Genomic DNA, 10,543 nt, shown 5'->3' with positions numbered 1-10,543 from the left:
AACACAATTTTTATGAGTTGCCAAAGTGCTGTCTGTGTGTGGACAGCATCGTAAATAACACATCGCCGAAAAGCAAACTACAGAGTAGGCGTTTTCTGCATGCCGGTCAAGGTGGACGCGCGCGTTATTTTTTTCTCTCTTTATTTTCGCAGATGTGCGCCCGGCGCGCTCCAAAAGTTTTGATCCATTTTCCCTTTTTCGTAGATATCCGCCTCGTACGTTCAAAGAAAGCTGTTTGCGCGCCAGGTGGACCATTATTTGCTAGCGCCGTTTCCATAATTTATAAAGGGCGAGGGGGACATAAAAGTCACGCAGACAAAAAGCAGTCGATAATGGACCACCACATAAATTCTAAGGTATTGCACAAGAAAAAGGAGCTGACAATCAAGAGCTGTATTTATTCAGCGCGTACTTATTTGGTATCAAGATCAATTTAATCCGAGCAAAAAAAAATCAACCTCCCAAATGTCTACTTTTCGTTAATTAGGAAATTTTCTTGTTTGGTGCGGAGGCGAAAAAGGTGGAGCATAAGGATTTCGATCAACCTGCGCTACATGATAAATTTATGTGCCCTTGCAGATAGTATTGTGGAATTCTAATTTAATATCTTCATGAATAAAATTGCATATCGATTATCTATCATTACTTTCATAATAAAATGTAAATTGCTCCTATAATGGAATATTTACAAATTAAAAAAAATCTTCTTGGTTTGAAATAATTTTAGGTTGTACTTTATTTTAAATTTTTAAATAAAATTTAAACTTTCTGCTTTTTGTTGGACGGGCCCTCGACATCATCGTCATCTTCCTCCTCTTCAGGACTTTGGAAAATAGGAGTTGGCTGAGTCCTGCAACAAGCAAAATAGTGTTTAATGAACTGTTCAACAATATATTTATTTAAAAAACTGTAAACTAAATAGGTAACTATTAAGTTTTGCAAGTTAAACTATTAAGGAATAAATAACTATCACCGCAAATAAATTTATTTAATTTAATTTAGCTCATGAATCTCAAAATCTCACTTTTTGTAAGCAGGCGCAATCCAGTACGGATTTTCTTCTGCATCCTTGGCAAAGCGCAGAATTGCCTCTCGAGGATCCTGGTCGTCTTCAATTTTCTTGCTAATGCCCAGATTTCTGATAACATACGAACTGAGGGTGCCTCCACCTGTTGCCACTCTGCCACCCTGACCTGATTGAAATTTCACCATTAGTTTTCCACCTTGAATTACATAGTTGAAAAATAAATTACCTTTCGCAATAAGAGGCAGTTCGGGTCTCCTTGACTTGACAGGGTCGAGTCGGGCCTTTTCCATTTGTTTTTTCAGTGACTTGGGTCTGTCTTTGCGGAACAAGGGAAGGGCGTGAGGAGTGATAATTTGCTGGCCAACAGCTGTATGGGTCTGTATAATATGAAACAAAAAAATCAGTTTGGAAAATTAAAAAAATAGCGATTTCACTCACATCTCTGACTTTCCTCCTGACTTTGTTTGCGCAAAGCGTGGCGCCTCGGAAGCTCTTCTTATCATCGTAATAAGCTTTTATGATTCCATTGCCGCAGCCAACAAGTAACTGGTTCAGTTTTTGATGCCAGATTGATCGAATCACATGCTAATTCAAAAAAATAAATTATTCAACAAGAAGGGAGTTGGAAAAGTCTGACTTACGGAATTTGTGACTGGCAGATCTTGAACTAGTTCAAAGGTGTTTTTGTCGAAGAACTTTAATTTTCCCTCAGTCTCTCCTTTCTTCATAGACACTCCTGTTAGTACCATTGAGTCGTCTGGACTAAATGAACATTCGGTCCTGGTTTAAAAAATAAATAAAATAAGATATAATCAATAGATGCAGGTTTTAAATTACGTCGAATATCTGGAGAATAGATCCTCAGCAACATGGACAGGTTTTTTGAATGCTCGCAAGTCCCACAGCTTCAAGGTCTCGTCACCTCCTCTGGTGGCGAACATCTGCTCTCCGTGCGAAAATGTGATGCTGGAGGCCTCGGTCTGGTTTGCATGCGCATTTCTCAGACACTTTGCAGTATTTACCTAAAATATGTCAAAGATGAGAATTTAAATTGTGGATTTCTTTGCGAAAATCTTACAAAAGCCTTCCGGTGGTCCCACATTAGAATGGATCCGTCGTAGCAGACACAAGCAACCAAATTGCCATCTCTACTGTACGTGCAGCAAGTCGGGTTTGTCTTCAAGCCACTCTGAGAACGGCACTTGATAACATACAACTGCATTTTCTTGTTCCACATGTCCCATATCCGTAATGTGCTGCAATCAAATATTTGTTTTGTCAGATCATGATCATATTTAAATTTAAATAGCGAGCAAATTTGTAATTTCTAACAAGTTAAAAATAAACAATTTTAATATTTTTTGGATATTTTTCTTCCAAATTTTTGAATATTTTTACCTGTCCTCTGCAGCTGTGAGAAATTCCTCCCTAATCCTTGGATGCCAGGTCCCTGAAGTGAGCGAGGCAACGTGGCCTTTGGTGTTGGCCATGTCGGTAATGTACATGTCTCCCTTCACAAATTCAGCCTTTTCAAAGCCATCCCTGTCCAAGATCTTGGCTTGGCAGCTGCCAGAGATGATGAGCACCAGGTCACCTGTGATCGAGTACTGCACATATTTGATAGGGTGACTGAAAAAAAAATTAATTAACTTAGTCCAAAAAATTTCAAAGAAAATTAATTTTTTGTATTACTTTTCACAAGGAGTCATGGTACGGAAGCTTTGACAGGTGGAATCCATTCCCTGGAAGTCCCAGAATTTGACTTCGTAGTCGATAGAACCCGAAGCCATTCTGGCACCTGCTGGGTCAACGGACAGAGCTAACACAGCTTTTGATCCATGCACCATGTGCACCTCATGGGAGGCTGGGATTTTGCTTTGAAGAGTCTAAAAATAATTTATAATTGATGTCAGAATAGATATGAAAATATTAATAATCAAATTTCTTACGCCCTCATCTTCTTCTTCAGAGTCGTCGTCACTATTCTCTTCTGCGAGGAGATTTTTTGGAGGTAAAGGACCAATTACTTCTTCATCACTATCCTCATCATCCTTTTTAGAATCACCGCTAGGACCTGCCAAGTCTTCTGGAATCGGAGGGCCGATGAACTCTTCATCACTCTCCTCCTTCTCCTCGTCCAGCTTTAAAGGAGCAAGTTTTTCCGCTGTTCAAAATGTATAAAAATCTATTTCAAAGCTCATTAATATAACGTCAATCATACCAACAGAGATTTTCTCTGACGCCGTCTTTTTGGCCTGCGCCACCAACTCCTCGAGGTTGAACTGCTTGGCTTTTTTTCCAAATCCGCTGAATCCCATGATTTTTTCCATTCCGTCCAATTCTTCTTGAGCCTGCTTGCCATCCTCGGTTTGCGCTGTTGAGAATTTCCCAAAACCACCGCTGGCTTCCGGAGCATCTTCCACGACGGCTGCTGGCTCAGGTGGACTTGGACCGATGCTGAATTTTATTTTGCTGATGTTGCCGAACTGAATTTTCTTTCCCTTCTTGTCCATCTTTGCTCTAGAAAATAAGAGAAGTTTTTGGTGAAAATTTGTGCAAGGTGTTGAAGATAGAAATACATACGTATGTATAATTGAAGTCCTTGTGTTTGTGTTATAATAGAAAAGGTTTCCGTTCAATAAAGTATACCAATTTAGAATGAACAATCCGCCCTCACTACACCCTTGTTGCTGCCACTGCCAATTATTATAATTAGTTTCTCATGCCGAGTAAAACTGTAAACAAACGCGGTCCTACTGAAAAAGGGGCGTTTACTTTACAACTTTACATTTGCCAAACATTTGCAAACACAACAAAATATCCAACTTAAACAAAAACAAAGGTATTTTCTGATAAAAGCACACGTAAAACATGGAAATAAGTGTAATTTCATTAGTTTTAAATTTTTCTATAGGTAAAAAATTTTAATTTTTCTTAAAAACTTGCTACAGAAGCTTTTTTTTTATCAACGTTCTTGCAAAATCTGTATTATTGTTTTGTTGGCAACATTGCTTGATTTTCCGACTGATCAAGTTTTATTTTTTTACTTTCAATCCACAAGAAAAATGGCTTCCAGGGAGGCTGTGCGAGCTACACTGCGCAAAGTTCGACCGATTTTGTCTGCAGACAGAGGCGAGGCGCGGAAACGTGTCCTCAACTTGTACAAGGCATGGTACCGACAAATGCCCTACGTAGGTTAGTAAACGATTCGCAGCGAAAGGTCGCCGCAATACGACTTTAAAGTTAGCCATACTTCTGCTCTATATGTTTTGTAAATAGCCAGAGTAAAATTAATTTCTTGTTACGTTCGGATTGATAAAAGACTATTTTCTGACTGTAATTTGTTATTTTCAGTAATGGACTATGATATTCCTAAGTCTGTTGAGCAATGCAGAGAAAAACTACGAGAAGAGTTTGATAAGAATAGACACGTTACGGACATCAGAGTTATCGATTTGCTGGTTGTGAAGGTAAAATAACGACTTCTAATTTTATACTTTTTAATGAATAAATATATAACTCACTCATTTTGATGAAATTAAATGAAATTTTAATGAAAAGTATGTAAACATGGCCATTTTTGTCAATGAACAAACAATGGAAATATGTATTTTTTTATCTTTATAAAAATACACATTAACTCATATAAAAAAATTTTTGTTGCAGGGGCAAATGGAACTAAAAGAAACGGTTGAAATTTGGAAGCAGAAGGGTCACGTGATGAACTACTTCAAGGACACCCAGGAACCAAAGCCGACCGACTTCCTTTCAAAGTTCCTCTCCGGACATCAGTAAGAGTAGGACAAGAATTTGTTTCCAAGTCAGTTACAAGGTGCAGCAAAGTAGATGCAGGGAATTGAATTTCGATTTATTTCCACAAGGCGCGTGTGAATCTTGTTAAATTCACTAGAGTCTGTAAATATTAAAGATAATTATTGTTACTACTCAAGACTTTCAATCATAAAATCTTCCTCCCAACTTTATTTCTAGTTCACTAAATAAGATTTTGGCTTTCAATATTTTGCGATTGAACTTGACTGACCCAGCTTTATTGTTTAGCAACTGTCACATTATTATTATCTGTTGAGTTGAGCAAGGGCCAAGTTTGTAATCATTAAATTTTTGGCAGCACTCCAATGTTGGCACAAAGCTAATTATTCTACTCTGCCCTTCAGTCACTTATCTAAATTTTATTTCTTTCTCTCTCTAAGTGGTTTGTGACTACGGGGGTGAGAAAATGAAGGCAATTTGGGTATTCATTATCGATACGGGTGTCCTTTATTTCAGTGCCAAAGTGTCGGAAGATTAAAATAATAATAAACCTAGGTACTTAAACTTAAGCCACAATCGCACTCGCAAACAAATAAAACATACTTTTCATTTCCCTGATAAGCACGATCTTTATTTGACAATTCGGTTCACATATTATCATTTTATTTTCACCTTTTTAGTATTAAAAGTCTGAAGGATGTTTAAATATCTCTCGTAGGATCATATAATGGAAGTAAAGTGCGTGTCTTCTCGACCAGAAATAAAAATATAAATTAAACGCTAAGCGTTGAATGAAGAATATATTTTATTCAAATTCAAAATATATTTCACAAAAACGTAGCGTGTGTTGTTCTTCCGGGAGAGGCAGAGCAATGCGTTAGCTCGCTTGGGACTGTTCTTGTGTGTGATGGAATTCAGCCTTTGTGTGTCTATTATAACTTTGTTTGTTCGAAATTTGCCGTCGTTGACTTGTCGTTGTGAGATGTTAAATGCAACACCCATTTGAACATGAGACACTGCTATGTCTCTCCTCCATAGCCCCCCCTTTTCAACTACCCCCCGAGAATTTAGCCACGTGCGAATAAGGGAAGAGAAAGTTACATTTTAATAATTAAATTATTTTAACTTATTAAACGATGCACAAACAACATTTATATTAAGGTGCTTTACAAAGGATTCGCTCGATGGTTTGTGTGTGTGTGGTATTTTAGCGCGGGCCAAGTTTTAAGTAATAAAACTCGTCCGGTATAAGTTGTTGTATCGAATTGTATGAGTTGTGGCCTTTGATTATTCATCGTTGTTTAGTATTCTCCCTCGGGATGAAGGTCGAATCTTGGTGGTAAAACTCCTCCCTCAAAGGGTACCGCTGGTCGGTGGGGGGCGCGATTTGCATGGGGCTGCAAGTGAAAAGCGTTGGTTAGTTTTCAATTAGATACGCTGAGAATTAATTTTTAATTGAAGGGTCAGATAGTTGACATCGAAAGCAGATTTCTGATAATTTAATTCTTTTAATAGATAGCAAGTTTTTATTATTAGAAGATTATCAAGAATTGGCAAAATAATATAGAAGCTTTATAGCAGATTGGATTTTTTTAAAATCTTAATCAGGCATGCAGGAACAATTCAAAGAATTTGAATTCTGGATTGAGAATCCCATTAATTCAACTTACAGATGAGGAAGTGAGAATTTGTTTGGATAAATTGGAAAGTGGCCTATTCAATCAACTTCTTGGCAAGCTGCTTGCCGGATGGCTGGAGATGAGAGAGAGAAACATAATAAGCATTACGGTTATCAAATTATAAGAGGCAATAGAATGAAATTTTTAAAAGCAGCATGCGTTCTAATACATATTAAGCTACTTTTATTTTAAATTGCAGATGTATCTTCCTGAAATAAGCGTTTGTTTTTCTCCAACAAAAGCTTTATTTTTAATTTTTCATATTAGTATAGAAGCTTACCACGGGGCTAAGGGCACGGGCGGCAGACCCGGAACGGCCCTTCGCGCGGAACTTGGCAATGGCTTGTTCAGAGAGGTCGGCACGCTCCTCAGCCTCTTCAAGCTCTTGCTGTGCCTTACGGAACTTGGCAAGGTTCAGTGCAGCAATCTCCTCCTGCAATTCATAGAATTTAATAGTTTTGGTTTTTGTAAAAAAAATTATAAATTTGAACTTACAGCCTCTTCGATCTGTCGCTTGTATGTCTTGATCTTCTGTTGCAGCTTGTCAACAAGGTCCTGCATCCTCTCGTGGTTCTTGCGGTCCTCCTCGCTCTGGAAGCTGAGCTCCTTAATGCGGCGCTCAGACTTGCGGAGGTTCTTCTGGGCATCAGCGTGGCGGCGCTGTTCACCGTCAAGCTCGTTCTCGAGCTCGCGTACCCTCTGTTCCAGCTTCTGGATGGCCTTCTTTCCACCCTTGAGCGCGCTGTTCTCGGCCTCGTCCAGTCTGACCTGGAGTTCCTTGATCTGGACCTCGAGGGCCTTGCGGAGTTTCTCCTGGGTCTGTGCGTGATCCTGTTCGGCGCGCAGCTCGTCGGCAAGACGGGCGGCGTCAACCATGGCCTTCTTGGCCTTCTCTTCGGAGCTCTTAGCCTCGTTGAGGAGCTCGTCCAAGTCGGACTGCAATCACAAATTAATTTATCAGAAAAACTCAACTTGATTTTGCAACCGGCGCTACACGTGTGCTTCGCAGGTTGCATACTTTGAAAATGGAAGGCGTTAAATTTTTTCAGAAAAACTATACATAAATAATGTTTTTTTTTTAAATTAATAAAACTCATTGGCCAAATTTTAAATAATATTTGAATCTAATTTCAGAATAAAACTCACGTGAAGAGTGGAGAGCTCGCTCTCGAGCTTCCTCTTGGCAGCAGAGATGCTCTGGTTCTGTCCACCGAGCTCGTTGAGCTGCTCGTGGGCGTCGCTGAGTTCCTGCTCGGCCTGGCGGCGGCCTCGGTCGGCCTGTTCCAGGAGGGTGCGGGACTCCTCGAGTTCGTTCTGGAGGGCGTTGGCGCGACGCTCGGCGATTCCGTACTGTTCGCGGGCCTCGTCGCGGGCGCGCTGTTCCTCTTCGAAGGAGGTCTGGATCTCCTTGATCTGTTGCTGGTAACGCTTGATGTTCTTCTGGCTCTCGGCATTGGCCTTGTTGGCGTGGTCGAGGGCGATCTCGAGCTCGTTGATGTCAGCCTCAAGCTTCTTCTTCATGCGCAGGGCCTCAGCCTTGCCCTTGGCCTCAGCCTCGAGGGAGGCTTGCATGGAATCGAGGGCGCGCTGGTGGTTCTTGCGGGTGTTCTCGAACTCCTCTTCCTTCTCCTGGATACGGCGGTCAATCTCCTGGCGCACCTGGCTGAGTTCCAGCTGGGCACGCAGGACCTTGTTCTCCTCCTGCTCGAGGGCGGCCTCGGCCTCCTCAAGAGCGGCCTGGAGCTCGTCCTTTTCGACCTCCAGACGCTTGCGAGACTTCTCAATCTCGTGGATGTTTCGGCCACCCTCGCCGATCTGGTCGAGCAAGTCCTTGACCTCATCAGCCAAGTTCTTGTTCTCACGACGGACAGCCTCGAGCTGCTCCTGGCCCTCGTCATAGGCACCCTTGAGACGGAACAGTTCAGTGGAATAGTTGCGGCACTCCTTCTGGGAGGCGTCCAGCTCAGCGGCCAGGTCGTCGACCTTGAGCTTCCATTCGCCGATGATCTTGTCGAAGTGCTTCTGCTTCTTCTCGGCGGCGTTGGCGATCAGGTGGGCGCGATCGACCTCCAGGGTCAGGTCCTCGACCTCAGTGCTGAGGCGCTGGCGGGTCTTTTCCAGGGCGACGACCTTCTGGTTCAGAGACTCGATGGTCTCCTCAGCCTCGGCGAGACGGGCCTGCAGCTTGCGCTTGGCCTCCTCCAGCTCCTCAGAGCGGGCGACGCCCTCAGACTCGTACTTGGAACGCCACAACTGGGCCTCGGCATTGGCCTTGGAAAGCTGGCGCTGAATGTCAGCCTTGCCTTCGGCCTCCTCCTCCATCTGTTCGCGAATGTTGTCCAGGTCGTGCTCCAGGTTGCGGAACTTGCCAAGAAGAGTGGCGCGTTCCTGCGAAATTTATAAAATTTTAAAATCAACCACTAGTTAAAATCTCCACATTTATTTTCAGCTCTGATTTGCTGTTTCATATTGCTCAGTAAAAGTTCAACAACTATTTTTTCAGTAGCTGGTGGTAAAACTTTTGAATCATTTAATTTGAATTAATTAATTAAAATTGTTATTTAATAGAAAATCAACTTACGCGTCCCTCCTCGTCGGCCATACGCTTGGTGTCCTCCAGCTGAGTGGTCAGAGAGATCTTGATCTTGCTCAACTGAGAAACCTGAGACTCGGCCTCCTCCAACTGGCGGAGCAGGTCGGAGTTCTCAACGCTCAACTTCTTCTTGGCGGCATCGAAGTCGTTGAGGGTGCGGTTGGTCTCATCCAGTTTGGACTGGATCTCGTTGATCTGGTGCTGCAGCTGCTTGGCGATCTTCTCAGCAGCAGCCTAAATAATAAAAATTATAAATTTAGTCCAGTTGTTCAAAAGCTAAAATGTAATAAAAAAATTTAAATTAAACGGCACACAACATTCAAAACAAGACACATTGGTATTTTGCACGAGCACATAACAATTATCAAGACTTATCATTACAGAGTTAGGAAGACTAGTTAAAATTTTTTTCTTTAAGAAATTCAGGGAAAAGTAGGATTTATTTTATTAGGGAGTTTCACTGTTTGCATTGCACGTGGCGACAGGGATAAATTTCGTATTAGGCAGGGAAGGCGGGAAAAAATGCGGCTGGCCAATCAGCGCGCGGGAAAAGCCGCCGTCATTAGTCAAGTGGGCGGGGCTGTCGCGGTTATTTATTTTTGCACACAGAGTGGTCAATTTCGGGAAAGTTAAGTGGAAAATTCCAGGTTCGGGACGTGAAAGCGGAATTAAAACGACTTGCGAATCAAAGTGGAATTACGTCCTCGTCGGAATACACCAGAGGTGAGTCTGATTTCGATAAAAATGAAACTCAAAAGCTGAATCTAATTTGCATGTAAACAAGCGTATGAAAAATGTGGAGAAAAATGTAAAAGTCTCCATTTGATTTGAAAAGCAGCGGTTTGTTTGTTACATTTAGAAAGCTGAGAGATTGTAGGCCGTTATAAGCAGCAGCAACACTATTTCTCCATGGCTCGTACACGACTTGTACCTTTTCGTTGCCCAAATGGTCGACACCCGCTCGCAAATCGTTAAGTTCTGCACCCATCTGGGCCCTATCCTTTTCGGCCCTGGTGATGCATTGGAATAATTATACACAAAGTGAAAAGAGGTGTGTGTGTGTCTGCATGATGCATTAATGAAAAAAAAAGTGTCTAGAAAAACCGTTCGGGGGAGGGTTGGGGCAAAAAAATGAAAGAAACACTGAGAGAGGAAAAAAGACGTTCAGGGCTCCGAATGGAGCTTCTACCTTTTCGCGGGCAAGGCCGTCAATGGCTCCGCGAGTCTGGTTCAGCTCGTTGTGAGCAGACGAGCGGTCGTGCTCAGCCCTAGATTGGGTAAATTGACAATTGAAAATAAAAAAAATAATAGTCAAAAGTTGGATGCAGAGGGGTTCGGAAAAAATCGAAGGTAAAAAAGAAGTGAAAAAATTTGTTTTTGAATAGAAAAAAAATATGTTCTGAAAGAGATTTCATTAGGATGAAAGTTTGCAAAATTATGATCTTCTATGATAGAGAAATAAATTATTAAATT

General features: G+C 41.6%; 4 protein-coding genes across 29 annotated transcripts in view; 2 read left to right on the top strand and 2 right to left on the bottom strand.

Moving 5' to 3' along the window:
• Positions 1–710: 710 nt before the first annotated feature.
• On the bottom strand, positions 711–3,805 carry LOC132199997 (gastrulation defective protein 1 homolog). Its single transcript, XM_059625143.1, has 12 exons — positions 3,611–3,805; positions 3,249–3,547; positions 2,977–3,191; positions 2,720–2,913; positions 2,426–2,656; positions 2,106–2,283; positions 1,865–2,049; positions 1,669–1,807; positions 1,466–1,612; positions 1,254–1,404; positions 1,025–1,193; positions 711–850 (listed from the first exon to the last, which is right to left on the bottom strand). The coding sequence occupies exons 2-12, from the start codon at positions 3,538–3,540 to the stop codon at positions 760–762; spliced, it is 1,992 nt and encodes a 663-aa protein (XP_059481126.1). The 5' UTR covers positions 3,541–3,547; positions 3,611–3,805; the 3' UTR covers positions 711–759.
• Positions 3,806–4,060: 255 nt separating this feature from the next.
• LOC132201721 (NADH dehydrogenase [ubiquinone] 1 alpha subcomplex subunit 6) lies at positions 4,061–4,971 on the top strand. The gene is made up of 3 exons (XM_059628140.1): positions 4,061–4,222; positions 4,382–4,497; positions 4,694–4,971. Exons 1-3 carry the CDS (start codon positions 4,093–4,095, stop codon positions 4,820–4,822), a joined length of 375 nt encoding a protein of 124 aa, XP_059484123.1. The 5' UTR covers positions 4,061–4,092; the 3' UTR covers positions 4,823–4,971.
• A 600-nt stretch (positions 4,972–5,571) lies between these two features.
• LOC132201717 (myosin heavy chain, muscle) overlaps positions 5,572–10,543 on the bottom strand; it is a 30,621-nt gene continuing 25,649 nt past the window's right edge. For 13 of the 23 annotated variants that reach the window (XM_059628114.1, XM_059628132.1, XM_059628129.1 and 10 more), the window contains exons 28-33: positions 10,002–10,080; positions 9,059–9,304; positions 7,624–8,865; positions 6,973–7,413; positions 6,758–6,910; positions 5,572–6,195 (exon numbers count right to left, since the gene is read on the bottom strand). In XM_059628114.1, the coding sequence (XP_059484097.1) occupies positions 6,100–6,195; positions 6,758–6,910; positions 6,973–7,413; positions 7,624–8,865; positions 9,059–9,304; positions 10,002–10,080 (2,257 nt within the window). In that variant the 3' untranslated portion in view covers positions 5,572–6,099. Of the gene's footprint in view, positions 6,196–6,468; positions 6,551–6,757; positions 6,911–6,972; positions 7,414–7,623; positions 8,866–9,058; positions 9,305–10,001; positions 10,081–10,259; positions 10,339–10,543 lie in introns of all 23 variants that reach the window. The other 10 variants (XM_059628137.1, XM_059628123.1, XM_059628124.1 and 7 more) reach the window with 2 other exon arrangements.
• The window catches only part of LOC132201719 (uncharacterized), a 45,325-nt gene continuing 44,431 nt past the window's right edge, over positions 9,650–10,543 (top strand). For all 4 annotated transcript variants that reach the window (XR_009442299.1, XR_009442298.1, XR_009442300.1 and 1 more), the window contains exon 1: positions 9,650–9,793. The gene's annotated coding sequence lies outside the window, so the exon portion shown is untranslated. The remainder of the gene's footprint in view (positions 9,794–10,543) is intronic.

Source organism: Neocloeon triangulifer, unplaced genomic scaffold (genome assembly GCF_031216515.1).
Source record: "Neocloeon triangulifer isolate White Clay Creek 2 clone unplaced genomic scaffold, ASM3121651v1 ptg000014l, whole genome shotgun sequence".
Taxonomy (NCBI): domain Eukaryota; kingdom Metazoa; phylum Arthropoda; class Insecta; order Ephemeroptera; family Baetidae; genus Neocloeon; species Neocloeon triangulifer.
This window is presented reverse-complemented; position numbering and strand designations above follow the sequence as displayed.

Coding starts and splice junctions, on each gene's coding strand:
- LOC132199997 (XM_059625143.1), bottom strand. CDS start 3,540: ATGGACAAGAAGGGAAAGAAAATTCAGTTCGGCAACATCAGCAAAATA. Junction 2,657..2,719: donor ACCATGACTCCTTGTGAAAA/GTAATACAAAAA, acceptor TTTTTTTTTCAG/TCACCCTATCAAATATGTGC. Junction 851..1,024: donor ATTGCGCCTGCTTACAAAAA/GTGAGATTTTGA, acceptor TGCTTGTTGCAG/GACTCAGCCAACTCCTATTT.
- LOC132201721 (XM_059628140.1), top strand. CDS start 4,093: ATGGCTTCCAGGGAGGCTGTGCGAGCTACACTGCGCAAAGTTCGACCG. Junction 4,223..4,381: donor CCGACAAATGCCCTACGTAG/GTTAGTAAACGA, acceptor TGTTATTTTCAG/TAATGGACTATGATATTCCT. Junction 4,498..4,693: donor TCGATTTGCTGGTTGTGAAG/GTAAAATAACGA, acceptor TTTTTGTTGCAG/GGGCAAATGGAACTAAAAGA.